This window comes from Canis aureus, chromosome 16 (genome assembly GCF_053574225.1).
Source record: "Canis aureus isolate CA01 chromosome 16, VMU_Caureus_v.1.0, whole genome shotgun sequence".
Lineage (NCBI taxonomy): Eukaryota > Metazoa > Chordata > Mammalia > Carnivora > Canidae > Canis > Canis aureus.
In genome coordinates this window covers 61,959,816-61,978,869 of record NC_135626.1, presented here as the reverse complement: position 1 = coordinate 61,978,869, position 19,054 = coordinate 61,959,816, and the positions used below count along the sequence as shown (strand labels likewise).

General features: G+C 55.6%; 1 protein-coding gene and 1 long non-coding RNA gene across 6 annotated transcripts in view; one reads left to right on the top strand and one right to left on the bottom strand.

Annotated features, from left to right (window-relative positions):
* The first annotated feature begins 12 nt into the window (after nucleotides 1–12).
* On the top strand, nucleotides 13–13,458 carry LOC144287144 (uncharacterized). Of its 2 annotated transcripts, none has more exons than XR_013355030.1 (3): nucleotides 13–386; nucleotides 979–4,392; nucleotides 5,333–13,458. It is a non-coding gene; the product is annotated as an uncharacterized LOC144287144 (long non-coding RNA). The 2 variants fall into 2 exon arrangements; XR_013355031.1 differs by having other exon boundaries at nucleotides 25–386; nucleotides 979–1,131.
* The window catches only part of RNF213 (ring finger protein 213), a 98,094-nt gene continuing 81,388 nt past the window's right edge, over nucleotides 2,349–19,054 (bottom strand). For 3 of the 4 annotated variants that reach the window (XM_077854533.1, XM_077854531.1, XM_077854532.1), the window contains 17 exons: nucleotides 18,031–18,273; nucleotides 17,673–17,754; nucleotides 16,426–16,460; nucleotides 15,034–15,128; nucleotides 13,763–13,922; nucleotides 12,583–12,763; nucleotides 11,762–11,853; nucleotides 10,917–11,168; nucleotides 10,007–10,139; nucleotides 9,607–9,690; nucleotides 9,097–9,277; nucleotides 8,796–8,997; nucleotides 7,745–7,822; nucleotides 7,002–7,196; nucleotides 6,513–6,602; nucleotides 6,231–6,409; nucleotides 2,349–3,886 (listed from right to left, as the gene is read on the bottom strand). In XM_077854533.1, the coding sequence (XP_077710659.1) occupies nucleotides 3,733–3,886; nucleotides 6,231–6,409; nucleotides 6,513–6,602; nucleotides 7,002–7,196; nucleotides 7,745–7,822; nucleotides 8,796–8,997; nucleotides 9,097–9,277; nucleotides 9,607–9,690; nucleotides 10,007–10,139; nucleotides 10,917–11,168; nucleotides 11,762–11,853; nucleotides 12,583–12,763; nucleotides 13,763–13,922; nucleotides 15,034–15,128; nucleotides 16,426–16,460; nucleotides 17,673–17,754; nucleotides 18,031–18,273 (2,436 nt within the window). In that variant the 3' untranslated portion in view covers nucleotides 2,349–3,732. Of the gene's footprint in view, nucleotides 3,887–6,230; nucleotides 6,410–6,512; nucleotides 6,603–7,001; nucleotides 7,197–7,744; nucleotides 7,823–8,795; nucleotides 8,998–9,096; nucleotides 9,278–9,606; nucleotides 9,691–10,006; nucleotides 10,140–10,916; nucleotides 11,169–11,724; nucleotides 11,854–12,582; nucleotides 12,764–13,762; nucleotides 13,923–15,033; nucleotides 15,129–16,425; nucleotides 16,461–17,672; nucleotides 17,755–18,030; nucleotides 18,274–19,054 lie in introns of those variants that run through there. The other variant, XM_077854534.1, reaches the window with a different exon arrangement.

Below are 19,054 nucleotides of genomic sequence, written 5' to 3'. Positions count from 1 at the left end.
CGCGCAGGCGCCTGGCGGTCTTCCCGGCCTTGGCGCGGCTGGCTGGGGCGCGGGGTGGGCGAGGCTTTGGGACGCAGCCGCCTGCCGGCGGGAGGCTCGCTGAGCCCCGCTGCCCCCCAGCCTCGCCCCTGCAGCAGGGCCGCGCGGGGGGAGCCCGCCCGCCGGGGGGCCGAGCGCTCCCGGGCTCACGTGGGCAGAGCCCTCGCGGGGACGGACGGGGAGCTGCGAGCCCTCGCGGCCTGGGCAGGACCCGCCCCGCCCCCCCAGCGCGGTGTGCAGTGCACAGCGCGGGCAACGGGACTGACCTTCCCTCTTGCCATTCTCTCTCCGGGCGTCGCCCGGCCCACGGCACAGTGACTTTAGGTCTGGGGACCTCGGGGACCTCGGTGAGCTCCTGAGAGCAGGACGGAGCCCCCGCGGGCCCAGACTCCGGGGTCGTGGGAACATGGACTGGAAGCCCTAAGCTCCTCCGCTGAGTGAATACTTGGGCCCTGCCGCCTGTGCCAGGGCCTGTGCTGGACGCGGGGGTTGCAGCCTCCTGGGGCGCGGCTGCCCGAGGCGGACGCCCTCGGGAGGCCTCTGGGGCATGGCTATAGGGAGCCGGGCCAAGGGTGCAGCCCTGTCAGGGTCCTGGGGTAGGCAAGGCCACCGCACCTAAGGCGGCCAGTGAGGCATTTGGCCCACAGTTAATATGCTGGGGGGATTCAGAGAAGGGCAGGGGCAAGAAGGGTGGCCCCGGCGCTGGCATTCGGGGTACCTGGGACCGCTGGGCACACTCGGCAGGGCGCAGGCTGGGAGGCGGGGCTGGGGAGGCCGGAGAGCCCTGCCCTCCCCTCCCCTCCCCTCCCCTCCCCTCCCCTCCCCTCCCCTTTGGCCTAGATGGCTCCCACCTCACAAGGAAGCGGGGTCCTGCTGTCCCCAGGACCCTGACACCGTGAGCTCAGCATTTGCCCTTTTCTGGTTTTGCTGCTTTTCCAGTGTCAACGGGGACTTGCGATGCTGGCGCCCGAGCTTCATTTAGTGACCGACCGAGATGGACCTGGACAGTGCTGCCTGAATCCCGGAACCCCCGGCGTGTCCCACGCTGGCTCCGTTAACAGATGAGGAAATCCCGCAGCCCCGGGACACGAGGTACAGCGTACACACACACACACACCAAGGTGTTACACAGGAGACAGTGATCGGCGGTGGAGACTTACGGGGGAGTCACACCCGCCTAGCGACCGTTTCTGCCTGGGCCGAAAGCAGAAGGAGCTGGAACCGTCCAGGCGGGTGGACGCGATTGGGAGATGGGAACGAGGAGGAGGAGGAGGAGGAGGGAAAGGGGGCAGGGGACCCCGGGGTGGGCTGGAAACATCCTGCGGAAAGAAGAGCCGTGTGACCTCAGGGGCAAGCCCTCTGGAAGCCCACAAGTCCTCCGCCGGGCGAGCTTTTCTGTTCAGAAGAAAACATGCAATTTCCTCCCTAAAGTGGTATTTTAGCACTCCAGCTGGGAGCTTACTGCGTATCCCTTGCCTATATCTTTGTAAATATTTTATTTATTAATGAGAGAGGCAGAGGGAGAAGCAGGCTGCACGCAGGAAGCCCGATGCAGGACTCGATCCCAGGACCCCGGGGTCACACCCTGAGCCCAAGGCAGACGCTCAACCACTGAGCCACCCGGGTGTCTCTCACTTGCGCGTCTCTATTTCCTTTGACCGAGGCGGAACCGTTGCACGTGTCAGCAGGCGTGCTGCTGTCTTCCAGAAAATGTCTTAGGCAGGGAGGGCGGGTTTACTGTGAGGCCGAGGCCAACGTGTTTGCCCCAGAGCCTGGCGCCTGGGGACCGGGGGCCAACAGTGGACCCCGAGCTCTGCTGCTCTTGTGTCCTGACAAACATTTACCGCCCACGTTCTGCACCATAGTACATTTAAAAAAAAATTTTTTTTTAAAAGCCACTGAGATGTTTTTATTTGAATCTTTTCAGATAAAGTTTCCCAAATATACAACATGCTTTACTAATTTCTCAAACAAAGGATACTTACCACAGTTTAATTTGTTTTGGAGTTCAAGATTATCATACTAGATGTTCATTATTTTTTTTATCCACAATAACCTAATTTGACAATTGTTTTATTATTTATTTTAATTTTTTAATTTAAATTCAATTTGCCAACATACAGTAAACCCCCTGTATTCATCCCATCAAATGCAGAGTGCATTTTGTTTTTGGAACCTTCCACTCTTATGGATGCGTCTACTAGTTCATTTTCACAAAAAAAAAAAAAACCCTCCCAAAACCTTTACTCCCCAAAGCTGAGTTGATGTCTACTTGCCATAAATAGAAGCTCTGCCCTCAAAGAGGAGGATTCTTTTAGCAGCAAAACTCAAGTTTATTGAAAACAAGTATGACAAGTATAATAAAATTTATATTTGCCTGTGCTACGCCAGTGTGTTTTTGTACAAATGAGATAATGCTAGATAAGACAGTTAAGGCTTTGAAAGCATAGCATACAAAACAAAATCATTAAAAAACCTTTCATAAAAGTAGGGGGGAAATTCCCAGCCAAAAAAAAAAAGCTTTATAGCACAAGATTGTCACCGGACTCCCCCGGTAAGGTGTGGCACGGTGAGGACGCAGAGCAGCACCTGATGGCCACACCAGCTCCGTCCCAACTTGGAGGTATCAAAGGAATTCCAAGTGCAAGTCGAGGACCTGAAGAAGTCCCCCCACCCCCTTGGTCCACGAAATGGGCAACCCTGGTGGAAGGTGGGGGGGTACCTGTGCATAGTCTAGAATCTGAGCAATCCTAGTTTACTCGGTGCAAATGGATGTTGTATCAGGTTAATCTCTGAGGGGTCTGGATTCCCGTGCATCCCCTTCATCAGACCCCGAGGAGCGTGGGGGGCAGTTTCTTCGGCCTGAGGCTTCCTCCACTGTGGCTACAGAGTCCCAGCGGTCCTGGCAGCATTTTCCGCTCCTGCAGCTCTCACCCCGAGGACCCGGTTTCAAGTTGATGGAGTCATTAACTCATTCAGAATGTAAACTGAAGACATTTGCCTGTGACTTGTCAACAGCAGTCGTCCCAGTGCCGATGGGTGCTGAGCCACCTGGGAGCAGGAGACCGTCCGGAGGCCACAAGTATCCGAGGACATTGTGCAAAAGAGACCCAACTCTCACAGTAAGAAAGGCACAGGATCAGAGCTGGTTGGCTAGTCTTTTCCTTTTTTCCTTTTTCAGAAACTTAGTGGGTTCTGTGTTCTGAGTCTGTTTTTATGCCGTGGCTGAGATTCAGAGGAAGGACCGGAGAGTCCCACGTCAGGGACACTGAGGCCACGTCAAGACCACGCATATATTTAGCAGGAGGCTGGACCGTCCAGAAGTTCCCATGAGAATGCCGGAAGCATGCCTTTGATCCAACTTTAACTGATAAATCTTTAGAGTCAGAAGCAAATCTGGCCGTCACTCCAGGCTCTTCATTGTGCAAACGAGGAATGGAAGGAAGAAGCAAGCGGGACTCTCCCCGTGCGTGTAGGGTGCGTTAGCGAGAGAACGGAAGCAAAACCAAGAATGCTGCTTCCTCGGCCTGCGTGGCCCCCAGGCCTCCCCTCCCGGCAGCGCCCCCAGCCCCGGGAGGGAGGTGAGGCAGGCCAGGACGGCGCATCTGTTCCAGGAGCGGTGTGGCGCAGGGCACAGCACGCCGGGGCGGAGGACGGAGGAGCCCGTGTCCCCAGTCGCCAGCAGGGCGGGCTCTACGTTGCCTGCCGAGCCCGCTTCAGCCCGACAGCCAGGCTCCAGGCGGGGACACAGTTGCTCAGCAGGATCTCCTCTGGGAACTGGTACTCTAGCTCAGGAGGAATTTCACTGTCTTTGGTTTCCATGTAACTTACTAGGGTGTCTCTCAGGCTGAAAAACCAAGGAAAGAGCCAGAAGGTTAGGCGCTGTCCCTTGGAAGGCCAGGGCAGCCTTAGCGCTCGTCCCTGGGTCCAACCAACGACTGAATGCCTGAGCAGGGCCTAGGGCCGGGGCTTGGGGGCTCCAGGACACACCTGCTGCTCCCCACGCCGCGCCACACAAACACCCCGGAATGGAGCTGACCCTGGTGGCTGCCGGGTCCCATCCCCTTAGGTGCTCCGCGAATGGGACCCGCCTTATGAGCACGCAGCTTTGCCGTTCGAAAAAAGCTTGTATTCCATTTCATATTTTCGGTTAGCAAGATGCTAAATTCTCTAGGAATGAGATCTTTGTCTTCTACGCTAAAAGTCCAGGAGAGTAAGGACTCGTTGAATATGTTCAAAGAATACAAATGTGTGCATATGTGTGCCAGACAGCGTGATGGAAGAAACTGCAAATACGAAGCGTGCTGGCGAGGAGCATTGGGATTGGACCATCCATGTAGGAAAACAGGAGTGGTAAGTCCCTACCTCACACCACACATAAAAAATAAACCGGTCAACAGAGCCCGCGTACAACATGAAACCATAACTGTACAAGACAAAGTATGGCAGGCTACTTCGCACCCGGGGGGGGTGAGGATGACCCTGGTGGGTGCATTTTCCTAGTCCTTATACAAAGAAGCTACCAGGTCTGGCTTCCTTGAAATTCAAGACTGAGGGAGAGCATTTGTAACATAACAAATATGAGGTTAATCTTAAATCTTTTAAGAGGATGAGAAAGGATAGCCCGAAAGAAACATAATGGATGTCAAGAAATAATTCAGGGGAAGATACAAAACTAGCAGATACATTGGAAAAATATCTAGGAAATAGGAAGATACAAGTGAAAATGAGACCTGTTTTTTGGCCAATGGATTGGCCAAAATGGAGAGTATCCAGCGTTGGGTATTCTCATATACTGTGTGTTGGTGTGGCTTTTTCTTTTTAAAGATTCTATTTACTTTTTCATGAGACACACAGAGAGAGGCAGAGACACAGGCAGAGGGAGAAGCAGGCTCCATGCAGGGAGCCCGACGTGGGACTCGATCCCAGGTCTTCAGGATAGCGCCCTGGGCTGAGGCGGCGCTAAACCACTGAGCCACAGGGCTGCCCAGTGTGGCTTTTTCTATCGAGTTTAAAATGCACATCTCTCTCCTCTCTCTCTCTCTGGTGTTGAGTTATGTACGCTCTTTATATGTTTTGGGTACTAACTCCCCAATAGATGTGTCACCTGCAAAAACCTCTCATTCCATAGGTTGCCTTTTGTTCATGATTTTCTTTGCTGTGCCAAAGTTTCTATTTTGGTGTAGTCCAAATGGTTTATTTTCTGCTTCTGTTTCCTTTGCCTGAGCAGACATTTCTAGAAAAATGTTTCTACAGCTGATGTCAAAAAACTACCGCCTATGTTTTCTCCTAGGAATTTTATGGTTTCGGGAGAAAACAGAACCCTCATGCACTGTCGGTGGGAATGCAAACTGGTGCAGCCACTGTAGACAACAGTATGGAGGTTCCTCAAAAAGTTGAATATAGAGCTGCCCTATGACCTGGCGATTGCACTACTAAGGATTTACCCCAAAGATCCAAATGTAGTGGTTTGAAGAGGCACCTGCATCTCAATGTTAAGCAGCAACGTCCACAGTGGCCAAACTATGGAGAGAGCCCAGATGTCCATCAACGGATGGATGGATAAAGAAGACGTGGAATATTACCCAGCCATCAGAAAGAATGAAATCTTGCCATTTGCAACGACGTGAATCAAACTAGAGGATGTTATGCTAAGAGAAGTAAGTCAGAAGAAAACAAGTACCGTGTGATATCACTCATTTGTGGAGTTTAAGAAACAAATCAGATAAAGAAAAAAGGAGGAAACCAACAAACAAAAGAACCAGACTCTTAAGTACAGAGAACAAACCAGTGGTCACCAGAGGGGAGGTGGAGGGACGGGTGACACAGGTGAAGGGGATTACGAGTACTCGTAGCCTGAGCAGCACTGAGTAACGTACAGAACTGCTGAATCACCACATTCTACACCCGGAACTAACATAACATTACATTAATTACACTTCAATAAAAAAAAAGAAAAATAAGTAAAATGCACATCTCTGACCTAAGTACACTTGTTATAACAAGAATATAGGATTTCTGTAATTACTTTAAAAAACCCAACAGAGACCAAACCCCAGAGGCCAGCCCGTGGGGTGCCCGGAGTGGGTAAAACAGCAGGGCGCGGGGCTCCTGAGGTGAGGCGGGGGCCCCCTCCCCATCTGGGAAAGATCACGGGATGGACCGCGGGACACCTGCGCAACCCTACGTACCTCCACTCAGGTCTGAAGTTGTCCTCGGCCTGGGGGCTCTTCAGTTTCAAGATCATCATCTCATGGAGCTCCAGGAGGAAGGCGTCGAGGTCCATCTGATTCAGGAAAGTGCTGAGACACTTGGCATTTTCTGGGCTGAGACCAACTTTGTACCGGCTGCTAATTTCCCTGAAGGGCTCCTAGAACACAGCAGGAGGGAGGCAGCAGGAGCTGGGGGGAGGGGGAGCGCCCTTGCAGGTGCAGGTGCGGGTGCGGGTGCGGTGGGAGCGGAGCTGTGCTCACCTTTTGCAGGCGGAGCAGCTGTTCCGACCTGTGGGCGGACAGGATCTGCCAGAGGGCGATGGCATGCTTCAGCTGGCATCTGTTGAAGGCCTGCAAGAGCAACGGGCTCCTGAACAGGACGTGGGGCTGAGCGCGAACAGGCGGGCGTGGTGGGGCTTCTGCTCCCCCGCTACTCGGCTCCCCGACCCTCAGATGCCTCCCTACCCTACCACCAGCCACGGCCTCACCTCCAGAGTGTCCCCCCATCCCCACCTCAGGCCGCGTCTCGGGAGAGCCAGGTGGCCTCAGGTGGCTGCAGTGCTGCAGGGGGGCGGAGGGGGGTTGCCCAGCTGCCATGTGCCTTAGTCAGAGTCTCGCGCTGCAGGTGCGTCTCTGCCTCTGGCCCCAGAGTGCGGTCTGTGGCCCCCCCCCCCCCCCATGGCACCAACCCCGCAGGAAGCAGGAGGGCAGTGTGGACTAGACGGTGAGGTGACCCCAGCCAAGACCCACCTTTAGTACCAGTTCTGCCTGGTCGCCCATGCGCAGCATGTCTTGGACGTACTCATTCAAGGACATGTTGGGGTCACCGCCGGCCGTGCTCAGGAACCCCAGAGTGACCTCTATGACAGACAGAGCCTTGCAGCCATCGCTGTAGGATGGCAGCTGTCCGCGGATGGAGCTGATGGTCGCGTTGGGGAGGGGTTTCTAGGGAGTCAAAGGCAGGACAGGGGTCCACGGTTGGGGCTACCCGCACATCGCTACCTGGCAACACCGCTTACCTTCTTCGCTGCCAAGGGCACAAGGTGGGACGACCCCGTGAACCATAATGACAGTTAACACGTCGTGACTCCTAAGTGGCAGCGGTACTCTGGACTCTTTACAGACACAGACCGAAGTCACGGAGCCCTCAAAACAGTTTTGTGGGGATATTCACGTGGATGCGTACACACGCCACACACACACTCCACACATGGGAATCCAAACGCCAGGAATAGGTAAGTTCTCTGGACCTTGTGCGTCAGCCTACCCGGCGTGACATCATCACTGAGAAGCTAGCGAGGATTTCAGCAGGAACGCTTTGGCTGATTGTCCTGCTTGCACCCTGGAAAGGGCGGCGGACTCAGGGAGCTCAGGGAGGCCACCCCGTGGTGCTCCGGGCCAAGGCCCAAGCGAGGCCCAGCAGTCCCCCTAGGAGGAAAGCACCACGATTCAGGCGGAAGCACCATGCAAATGATAAGGTGCATTGCGATCACCTGTAGCATTTTGTTCTTGATCTCCATGAAGAGCTGTTCATAGTTCCAGTCACGTCTGTACACCAGAGTGGGTATTCCCTAAATTGAGAAAGAAAACAGTCTTTGGAAATGGAATCCGCCGTGGGGTTTCCTGCACAGTAACTCCGTGGCAACGCCGTGCTGTCCTGTGCATCACCAGGCGGAGCGTGCCGCTTGCTGCCGTGTGACATCTGCATTTCACCCGCGGTCTGCGCCAACAGAAATGCAGGGAGGGGCCTGGGCCTCGCCTTAATGGCCACGCAGATGCCAGCACGCAGAGCGCTGCAGGCTTGCGAGGCGCCGGGGGGAGCAGGAATGTGGGGGCCTCTGGTTGCTGCAGTCGGCCAACCACTACGGGCCACGGCCTGGGACAGGGCAGCGCAAGCTGACGTGATGCCGTGCCCACGCAGCTCAGGGCCTAACTGTAGGCAGTGAGGGGGCTCACGGATGCACAAGGTCTCCACCGGGCCCAGAAGGAACAACACTGGCCCGGAGAAAACGAAAAGGAGAGACATGATGGGTGCACAGTGTGTGCAGGGAAGGAGGGCAGTCCGGTGTGCAAGGTCACAGGAGTCCACGCAGTCTGTGAGCAGTGGCCGGAGACAGGCCTGACGAGCAGCGTGGGTGTTACCCTGCACCCCCTGGGATGCCCGCCGGGGATCGACTGCCAAGGGGAGCAGTGGGGGCTGCGTGGTAGTCACAGTAGGGATGGGTGCAGGGAGCGGGAGCTACATGGGGCGGCCGTGGAGCCAGGTGACAGGCTGCCCAGGGAGAGGAGAGCCCAGGTGCAGCCGCCAGGGGCTGTTGGGGGAGAGATCCAACAACCGGTCTGCTGGGACCTGAAGATGAGGGGGACGGAGGCCCGGGAGCAGCTCGGGAGAGCCGGGGGCATGGCCTCTGGGGGAGCACGGGGCTGCACAGGCATTCCCACCCTGCCTCGCTCGGAAACCACGAGTGGGACGAAAACCACACTCGGGCCGACTTCCCCAGAACAGACACGCCAACACAGTGATCAGCCCGGGGTCTGCCTCACCATGAGGGTGATCCTGGGCTTGCCCTGGAGGAAGCGGCTGGTGACCTGGCGCTGGATCTTCTCCAGGTCGAACTCCTGCAGTGTCTCCTTGCCCTGCTCCACCTGGTACTGGCAGTTGGACAGGATCAGTGGCATCAGGTCCTGCTCGACCTCGTAGCTGATCACGTGCAGGTCTGTGACCTCAGAGGCGTCTACGGAGTAGCTGGGGGACGACGTGGAGTCTCAGGATCCAGTGTGCCCCCCAGAGCCTGACCCAGGGGCTCACGTGTGCCCTGTGCCCTGCAGGCATGCAGGCGCTCACCTGTTGTTTTCGTCGGAGAACTTTCCCACCGCATAGACCATCTCGTTGTGCAGGCTGATCAGATAGCTGACTAAGGCGGTGGAACAGAGGCCCAGGCCGCGGCGGCGCGGCAGGATGACCTCGAAGTTGGTGTCCATGTCCAGGTCGGCACTGCAGTAGCTGTCTGGCAGCTTGATCTCACCTTCGCGGGACAGAGTGTTCTGAGCAGAGAGGCCCCCACCGGCCCTGTCTGGCTGCCACTCGCAGGGCAGCGGACACCTCGCAGCCACAGGGCTGGAGCTGGGGACGCCTGATGGCTCCGCCTTCCCCCTGACTGGCGTCCAACGTTCCCAACCCCGTCCTGAGTCTGTATCGACAGACCAAAGGTGACCAGGGATTTATTCCTCCCGGTAGGTCATTTCGTGGGTCCCAGCCGCCTCCACCCAGAGGGTCACAAGTGACACGCATGGGGCATGGCACCGTGGGATCGCAGGGCAGAGCTGGGCGGGAGGCAGGGGGCGTGGGGCCTACCGTTGGTCTGCAGTGATCTCCTCAGCTTATTCCAAGTTGACAGAAAGATCTGGATTCTTCCGTGAAACAACTGCTTCAACCCATCTGTCATACAAAAAAAAAAACACTTCTTGAGATCCCCGTGGAAGACACCTGCCCCGTCAGGTCCAAGTGACTACACCCCAAGCTCTGGAGAGGAGCATCCCATGGCGCTCCCGGGGCTGGAGCTGTGGCAGCGGGTGTGGCCGAAGCACAGCCTCTGGCAGGCTGGCGGGATTCACGCAACTGCCACTTTGCCCTAAAAAGCCCACAGCGTGTAGCACCTGGACGGCACTGATGGCACCTCTCCCGACCCAGCTGCAGCAATCGCCCAGGTCCACAAACACTGGGGAGCCGATATCTCACTAGGGCAGAGCCGTACCTCCCTGGTGGCTGCTAATGAAGGATCGGATGGACTGGTAGTCGGCTTCGGAAGCGTTCTGGAACCGCCTCACTAGGTCCCTCTGCAGGGCCAGGATCTCAGGCAAGAACCTCACGAGTCTCAGCTCTGCCTCCTGGAGAGGGAAGACGGCCCGGCCACGTGTTAGTTCACCTAGAACGTGTCCCTGGGGAGACTCTGGGGCTGGCTCAGGACCCGTGTTTGTCTGCTCGCGGTCTGGGCAACGTGCTGGGTCACATGACGCTGCGTCGGGCTGCTTGGACGGGAGCGAGGCCGTTGTGTCCCTCACAAGAGCCCGCTACCCACTCGCTGAGCATCCTGCACTCCGAGAATAGAGGCATGAACAGGACTAAGCCCCTGCCCTCGTGGGGCCGACACCTCATGTGGGTTTGCCAAAAGCTCGTGAAAGAAATCGGCGTCATGAGCCCTTGGGAGGGGCTGGGTGCACAGAGAATCTGCTGAGAGCAGAAGGGCCGGGAACGTAGGCTGCTGCGTGTTGTCTGAGGATGGGACCCAAGCATCTGCAGCGGAACGGGACTGGGCGCTTCCACGGGAGACCTGGGAAACCCTGTCCACGGGAGCTCCCGCCCTTTCACCGGCCGACAGACACTTCTGCTGGACTAGGAACGCTGCTGCAGAGGGCATCAGCCCAGCAGCCGACTGGGGAAGACCAGCCTGACCCGGGCCGTGTTTGCGGTCTGACGACGGGGCCAGCTCACCGCACTGCCCCCGTGCCCCAAGGCCAGGTTGGGAACAGGGGAGGTTTGGGGCCATTTGATCCTGGTCATGCACTCCTGATGAACACTTCTTCCTTCAACTGACACTCACGGATGGCCGGGGGCTCCTGGCACCGGGGACAGGTGGGTGCGTGGTCACAGCGGGACAGCCTTACCTTCTGCAGGAACTTCCAGAGGATGGGCACGCTTTCTTTGCCGTTCTTTTGCTCCACAATGTGCTGGAGGTAGTCAACGGTGACCTTCCTCCTGCAGGTCCACATCTTAGAGCAGTGGAACACGCTCTTCCGGGGCAGGTGGGGCAGGAAGACTGTTGGGTCCTTGTACACGATTCTGGCCACAGGGTTGGAGCTGATCCGTTCATCTTGGCTGATGCTGGCAGTGACCGTCAGCAGGGCTTTCTCCAGGTGCTGGGCGAGAGAAGGGCCCAGGGGCCCCGAGGTGAGCCACTCATGTGGGCTCGGACACCCCGCAGCTTCAGCAGCGGGCCAGTTGGGGAGTCTGCCCTACGCGGCCCAGCGCCCTAGCAGGTGGTCGCACTGGCTGTGTCCATTGTGACCGCTTACAAGCTCCTCATGTGCAGGCTTCGTCTCCCCAAACAGGAGATTCAGAGGCCTGTGTTCTAAGCCTGATCTTTTACTGACTTTTACTTCCCGTTGAGCTCATAAACTCTCAGTACTGTTCTTATCTGACAGTACTGTTCTTATCTGCATGAGAGTTTGTCTGTCTGTCTGCTGCTCCCACATCCTGCTGTAAAAGGTGGTGGAGCGAGAGCCACCTGCACCTTCTGGACTCAGAGTAACCCCTCCACCTGCCTGCCCAGCCTCAGGGGAGGAGGACACAGAGACAGCAGGACAGTGGAGTGTCCGGGGGTTCAGCCCTGGGCTGGGGCGCGGCCAGAGCCCCCAACAGCACCTGCGCGAGGGACACTGGCCCGAGCGCCTGCGACACACCCGGGACACCTGCCTGCAGGCTCCCAGCAGGGCTACCGGCCGCCGCGTACCTCCAGCTCAGGGAGAAGGAGGGTCTGCATGGCTTTCTCCCAGCTGTTTCTCTGCTCTCGGGTCTCCAGGTTTGCCTTGAAACAGAAAGGCCCTACAAGGGAACATGTGAGTTACCCAAGGAACGGAAACCACGGCAGCTCCGTGAACACGACCTAAAGGTGACACTGAAATCACACACCCTTTCAGGGCCGGGGGCAGGTGGGGTGCCTCTTCCTAAATTAACCTGAGTATTTAGAAATGGTTCCTGCTGTTCCCACCAACCCCATGATCTTGAGAAGAAACAGATAAAAAAAAGAAAACCAAGTCACTCCCGATGCCATCACTCAGAACCGTTTTCCTAAGTTACCTTATGGAGCGTCCCTATCTATGGATTTCAGTTTAGCTCAGTGACCACCAGGGTTTGCAGCCCACGTTTCCACACAGCAAACCGTGGACACGTCAACACGGTCAGGCAGCCTGGGCAGCCATGTCCTCAGGAAAAGCAGAAGGCCCCACAGACAGACCAGGGGTCCAAGGAGCACACATCTCAATAAGTTACCAGACACTGGTGTCCGGCCAGTGATGACTCACACATGGCCCGTCCCGGAGATGGTGCACAGCACAGCAGGCTGGCGCCCGAAACTGCTAAGCCTCCCCGCGGCGTGTGCCCCTAACACCCCTGTGCACACGACCCTGCTAGCTCAGGTCTTAACCCGCAGGGGAAACGCAAGGGCGAGCCATCCTTCTGTCCGCTCTTCCACACCCGTCTCCCAGCTCCCTTTATCTGGCTCAGGCTCTGTGAGCCCTGCCCCTGCCCCCCCGCAGCACCCCATGTGCTCACTCCAGCTGGAGAGGCGGCGCTGCCCGCGGAGGAGGCTGCACAGCATGAGGTGCACGGTGGTGGTGGCCTCGTCGGCGCTCCTCCCCAGCGTCTTTGCCAGCTGCTCCAGGTCCCTGTGGATGTGCCGCTGCAGAAAGCTGCTGGGATCCCGCACTGGAGGCTTGATGATGTTCATCACAGCCTGTGAGACATAAGACCTAGTGTGTCGGGGGCCGGCACGCCCCGTGGGCCCCAGAGGGCAGGCCGGCACTGAGCCAGAGGCGGCTCCTCAGAGGATGCTCGTGAGGTGGCCGGAGCATGCATCAAACGAGCGGCAGAGCAGACGGGGCGCGGCCTGGGGACCACTGCCCTCGACATCGTCAGCGCGACACAGACCCTCATGGCTCTGTTCTTAATGCATCAAGACCACGCAGCACAAAACCCGTCTTCCTTCCCCAAGATGCATGTTTGTAAGCTTACATGGGAATGGCCTCATCCCAAACTCATTGAACCTACTATACTGTGTACAAACCTAAAAAAAAAAAAAAGAACTCTCAGAGCCCCAACATTTTGCTCTCACGGTTCATCAGAGGAGGCACAGGACGCTCTTTTTTTCCCAGAAAGGTAAACGTCATGGTTACAGGAGCCTCTCTGCTCCCAGGTGCACCCCGAGACGTGGAGTGCTCATTTAACATGGATTTTAGGGGCGCCTGGGTGGCTCAGTTAGTTGAGCATCCAACACTCGGTTTCAGCTCAGGTCATGATCTCAAGGTCGTGAGATCGAGCCCTGTGTCGGGCTCTGTGCTCAGTGGAGAGTCTCTCTCCCTCCACCCCTCTTCCCTGCATGCTCTCTCCCTGAACAAATAAAATCTTAAAAAAAAAAAAAAAAAGACACAATGAGATGAGCACTGGGTGTGGTTATACTATATGTTGGCAAACTGAATGTAAATAAAATAAAAAATAAATAAATGGCTTTTATGTAACCTGATGGGTGGTTCCCCGCCCCCCTCCCCCCGCCATCGTACGCCGCAGCGGGGAGATGAGGACGTGCAAATGTACGGCTCTGCAGACCAGCACACGGCTCCGATCCACGGGAGGTGGCCAGTACTTTGTAGACAAAAGGACGCACTGTGAGAAACCTACAGTGGTCGTTACAAATGAGCGACGGACCCATGGCTTAGCAACAGTGGGCGTGTTGTACCTCAGGCCTCTGGGTCGCTCCCAGGAGCAGGGCCAGGTGTGTGAGCAACCGGATGAGCAGGAAGACGTCCGGGGCCAGCTCCCGGTCAGACACCAGCACCTTGTCTCTGGACGGCGGGGCTCCCAGCACGTGGCCCTTCTGTGTTCTGTCCGTCTTGTCTCTGCAGAGGACGAGAGAAGACAGGGTGGACACTGAACACGGTCATCTCTCCTCAGCCCTAGGGCCATACCCCGGATTCCTGGGAGTTGGAGGCGAGGTTCACCGTTTTGAGGAAAACGGCGTTCCGGGACATATCCTCACGCGCCCACACTTCTCACTTTGGGGTCTTTGTATAGCCTCTCCTTCCTGGATGACCACAGCCCGCCACGTTCTCAGCGCAACATGGCTGAGCCAAGTGGCTAACTGTGCAACCCCAGGGGCCGTGTGTCGGGACAGAGGTCCACACCTGCTTCTCCCCCTGAAATCAGCACGGGGAGGGCAGCAGGCAGGCCAAGGACAGTCTGAGTGTGGGACATCGGGATGTGGGCGCACCCGTCCCATCTTCCCAAATTGAATACTGAGATCAAAGACCCGGCAGGGAACTTCCTGTCACACCTAGATGGGAGGCACAGTATGATAGATATAGTCTGTGGCAAAAAATATTGGAGATTCTGGAACATTCTGAAGGTTTGTGGAGATAACAGACTAGGGCATTTTAAACAATCATGGCACCAGACTAGCCCATATGCGTGATGGCCACAGGGCGGCCCCACCTGCCATGGGGCGGGGAGTGGGGGGTGCACGGGGAACCACACTCTTCTCGATCGAAGGCTGGCATGCGGACCCCAGCCGTGCATGTGGATTCTGGGCTGTGCCTCCTTCACTTCCCGCAAGCAGTGGAGGAAGCTAAGAGTTTACAAGTGAGACACTGTGGGTTTAGATAGACAAAAGCCCGATTTGTGGCTTTGCGGCCTTCAATGTCCCTCTGAATTAGGTCACTTGTATGTGTCCGACACATTCCTACAGGGGACACAGCCCAGACCCAAACGGAAGACATCTGGATAACACATCTTACCGTGTGGTCTGCTTTACATTCAAGAGCCCAGTTAGCCAGTGACAGGTGAGACACCTCACCGTAGCCCAGGGACCTGGGCCTTGAGGTCCGATGTGACATGGGCCCAAATGCGTAACAGTAACTAATACTGTACTTTGCATCAGTTTATCCACTGGAATAGAAACAGCCCCCAAACCCGTGGTTCACTCTCTTAGGAAGGAGATGCCCTCTTACATACGTGATAACATGAAATCCGGTCTCAGGACTGTGGTTAACCCCTCCAACTTGGACACCACAGTCAATGCAGTGGCTCTTCTCCATTGGCTTCCCGCACTAGGACAAAGGACAAAAGCGCCCGAGCTCAGTTTTGGAGGAGGAGTGCTCCATGCGCAAATGCACCATGCAGGCCAATCCACGCTTGGCTCCGGGGGCAGCTGAGGGCACTGGGATTGCTCATTTTCCTGCAAACACGTGCTGGCGGCGGCAGGAGCCACGGGGCACAGGGCAGGTGCTCCATGCAAATATGGTGCATGTGAGGAAATCTGGACTCTTTAAGCAGAAGAGACCATTTGAGTTTTATTCCCAAATAGATACTTTGTAGACAAATATGTGATCTGCCTTCCTTTCTCACACTCATTGGTCTTCCCCACTCCCCCGACCACCACTCCAGGGCTTCACTACCTAGCGCCAGAACACTACTGCAGCCTCCAAACTGAATTCCTGAACTCAGTTTGGACTTTGTTTAAAATAATATATATATATATATATATATATATATATATATAACCATATGATCTGCTCCTTCGCAAGCCTCATTTTTCCAAATCTGGCTGTGGGCTACTGCAGACTGTGAATCACAGCGTGTCACAGAGCCAAACCAGCCTCGAGCCCCAGACCTCAGACCGTCAGAGCCGAGAGCAGTCCTGGGAAGAATGTGCCTCGAACTACCTGCTTCGCAGACAAGGAAGTGAGTAAACCCCAGAAACGCACAGCGTATATATCGGGTTTTCTCCTTGAGGTCTCTCATTTACTCTGTTCAGTTCAACAGCCTGTTGCTGGGCAAGCAGACACCTCGAAGGGCCCTGGTCGGATGCTGCAGGATGCAGAGGTGAGGAACCCACAGCTCTCTCCACCAGGGTTTATGCTCCAGCGTCTCTTTTATCCCGTCCTTTGGTGTCTAGACCACATCTCCTGTCTGGGCCAATGACCCAGCCTACGGACCCACCAGTCAACACCTTGCCATCACAGGAAGACACGCATCGCTGACCCCATGCAGCCGGGGCTGGGCACAATGGCTAGCAGCAGTTTTGACTCCCAGAGGGACTTTGGCAATGTCCGGAGACATTTCTGGTTGCCACATGCGGCGTGGCTGGCTTCTGGTGAGTTGAGGCCAGGAATGCCACTCGGCGCCCCACCACAGCTCATGACAGCCCACAATACAGAGGTAGGTCTGGAGATCCCCTGCACCATTTAGATGTTTAGCTGGAGCACCGTTAAACAGCCCTGGAAAGAGTCTATGCTCTCTAGAAGGTCACGACCCTCACCAACCTCTTCCCCCACGTGCTCCTGCTCAGATCTAGAGGAACAACGTTAGAGCCCTGCAAACACCATCCCAAATACCAAGACTCACCTCTCCCACAGAGCACGGGTGGCCGTTGGGACACACTGTTAAGAGAACAACAAGACTCACGTTGGCTGGTGAGGTTTTACCTAACGGCCCGAGGAAAAGAAAGCCAACACTCTCTTCTCAGGCCAAATCAGAGCAGGATGTACAGTTAACATGTCCTGAGCACGTTTGTAAAAAATATGCATGAGCTTCATTTGATGGAGCAGAGGGAAAGTCCGTTACAGTCTCCTATGGGGCTGCTCTGGGAGGCAGGGGCAGCCCATTTTACACTCTCCTTTTCTTTTTGATTTTTTTCTTTTTAAAGAGTAGGACCTTTAAAAAAGATTTTATTTATTTATTTATTTATTTATTTATTTATTTATTTATTTAATTGAGAGAGAGAGAGAGAGAGAGAATGTGGGGGGAGGGGCAGAGGGAGAGAAAGAATCTCAAGCAGATGCCCTGAGTATGGAGCCTGACCCGGGGCTCGATCCCACAACCCTGAGATCATGACCTGAGCCCAAGCCAAGAGTTGGATGCTTAACCGACTGAGCTACCCAGGCGTCCCAAGAGCATGTTTTATGACAACTTTTATAGCTGGTTTATAAGGATAATTTACTCGGGGGCACCTGACTGGCTCAGTCGGAGGAGCATGAGTCTCCTGATCTTGGAGTTGTGGGTTCCAGGCCCATGTTAGATGTAGAGATTACTAATAAATAAATAAAGTTAAAAAAAAAAAAAAAAAAAGAGGGAGCCAGGAAAGGCCTGGCTTTACCTGTTTAAAAAAATAAATAAAAACTTAAGAAAAAAAAAGGATGTTTTTCTCAGGCAACAACAATTTGAGCTCCCAGTTCTGTGTCTTGAGAATTGTCCTCAGGTCAAAAACTCGGTTGTAGGGATGCCCGGGTGGCTCCCTGCAGGGAGCCTGCTTCTCCCTCTGCCTGTGTCTCTGTGTCTCTCATGAATAAATAAATAAAATCTTTAAAAAAAAACAAAAAACAAACAAAATAAACTCCGCTGTAGCAGGAGCCGGCCCCTGCCCAAGCCTCTGGCGTGGCTCACACTCCAGGCAAGGGAAGCGCATGCCACGCGGATCCCACCCCGGACCCAGGAAGGGCCTGGTGTGCGTCCTCCGCAGTCAGCCGTGCGCCCTGTGTCTGCAAAAGCCCCGACAGCAGAACAAGGCAAACATCTGGGACCTTTGGGCACAAACCACGGGAGCCTCGTCAATGCGCAGAGGATGTGACACCGTCTCAGACCCCGACACTCACTGTACCAGGAGAGGGTCTCCAGACCCTTCCAATTCCGAGCCTGAACCAGCAAGTCTTCGGGCATCGTCGGAAGATAAGAGTTCTGAAAAGCCGAGAAAGAGAGAAGGCTGCCGGAAGGCGAGAGATTGGGCCAACTGCCACTGCCCTGGGCAACAGGGGGACTCTGGACTCTCCCCCTTGTCCACCTCCAAGGTCTCCAAGGGGCAAAGAGAACAAGGCTCTCCGTGACCGTGGACTTGGGTATCAAGTGGGACACAGGCCAAGAGAGGAGCCGTGACACGGACACTTTCAAAAGGGCCCCGGGGACAGGCCGCCAGAGATGCCATCCCCCCAACCGTCGCCCACCTGCCGGTCTTACCACCATGTCAGCCGGGGAGAAGGCCAGACTCTTCAGGGGTTCCAGGATGTCACCCTGTCCACACAGGAGGACAGCTGCGGTGTGAACAGCCAGTTCTGCCACTGTGCCCTGGAGGCTGCTGTCCCTGGGACCTGTCCTCAGCAGGGGCAGCGTGTTGTTCACCAGGGATGCTGCAAAATGCCTCATGTGCGGAGAAGAAAAGATCTTGCCTTCCTCGATGAACGCGTTCAGAGCCTCACATTGCTGGCAGGAGAAAATAGGTCGAAAAATATATCAAAGAAGAAGATGAATGTGAAGCCAAACGTTTGTTCTTAAGTCAGGCGTTCGTGTGGATGCAACTATGCCTCAATATGGAGGAAAACACGGTTCGAGGGGCAGTAATCAGACAGGAGCGTTTCCATCTGCAAACAGCGCCGCACCGCTGAGCGCTAACTGCGACATTCTACTTTGTGAACAACAGCATCTCATCTTTTTGACTTTGCTTTTTATCATCATCCTGAAAGTTCTGGGTCAAACAGAAAGTTGCTCCTCCATGTAGGACAGCTGAGGGGCGCCCGGGGGGGTGGGCAGTCAGCTCAGCATCTGACTCTTGATTTCAGCTCAGGTCGTGACCTTGGGGTCATGAGATCGAGCCCCGCGTCGGGCTCCCTGCTCAGTGCACCGTCGCCTTGGGATGCTCTCTCTCTCCCTGCCCCTCCCCCGACCCTCTAAAATAAATTAGTGGGGATCCCTGGGTGGCGCAGCGGTTTGGCGCTTGCCTTTGGCCCAGGGCGCGATCCTGGAGACCCGGGATCGAATCCCACGTCGGGCTCCCGGTGCATGGAGCCTGCTTCTCCCTCTGCCTATGTCTCTGCCTCTCTCTCTCTCTCTCTCTGTGACTATCATAAATAAATAAAAATTAAAAAAAATAAATAAAATAAATTAGTGAATCTTAAAAAAAAAAGTTGAGGGATCCCTGGGTGGCACAGCGGTTTGGCGCCTGCCTTTGGCCCAGGGCGCGATCCTGGAGACCCGGGATCGAATC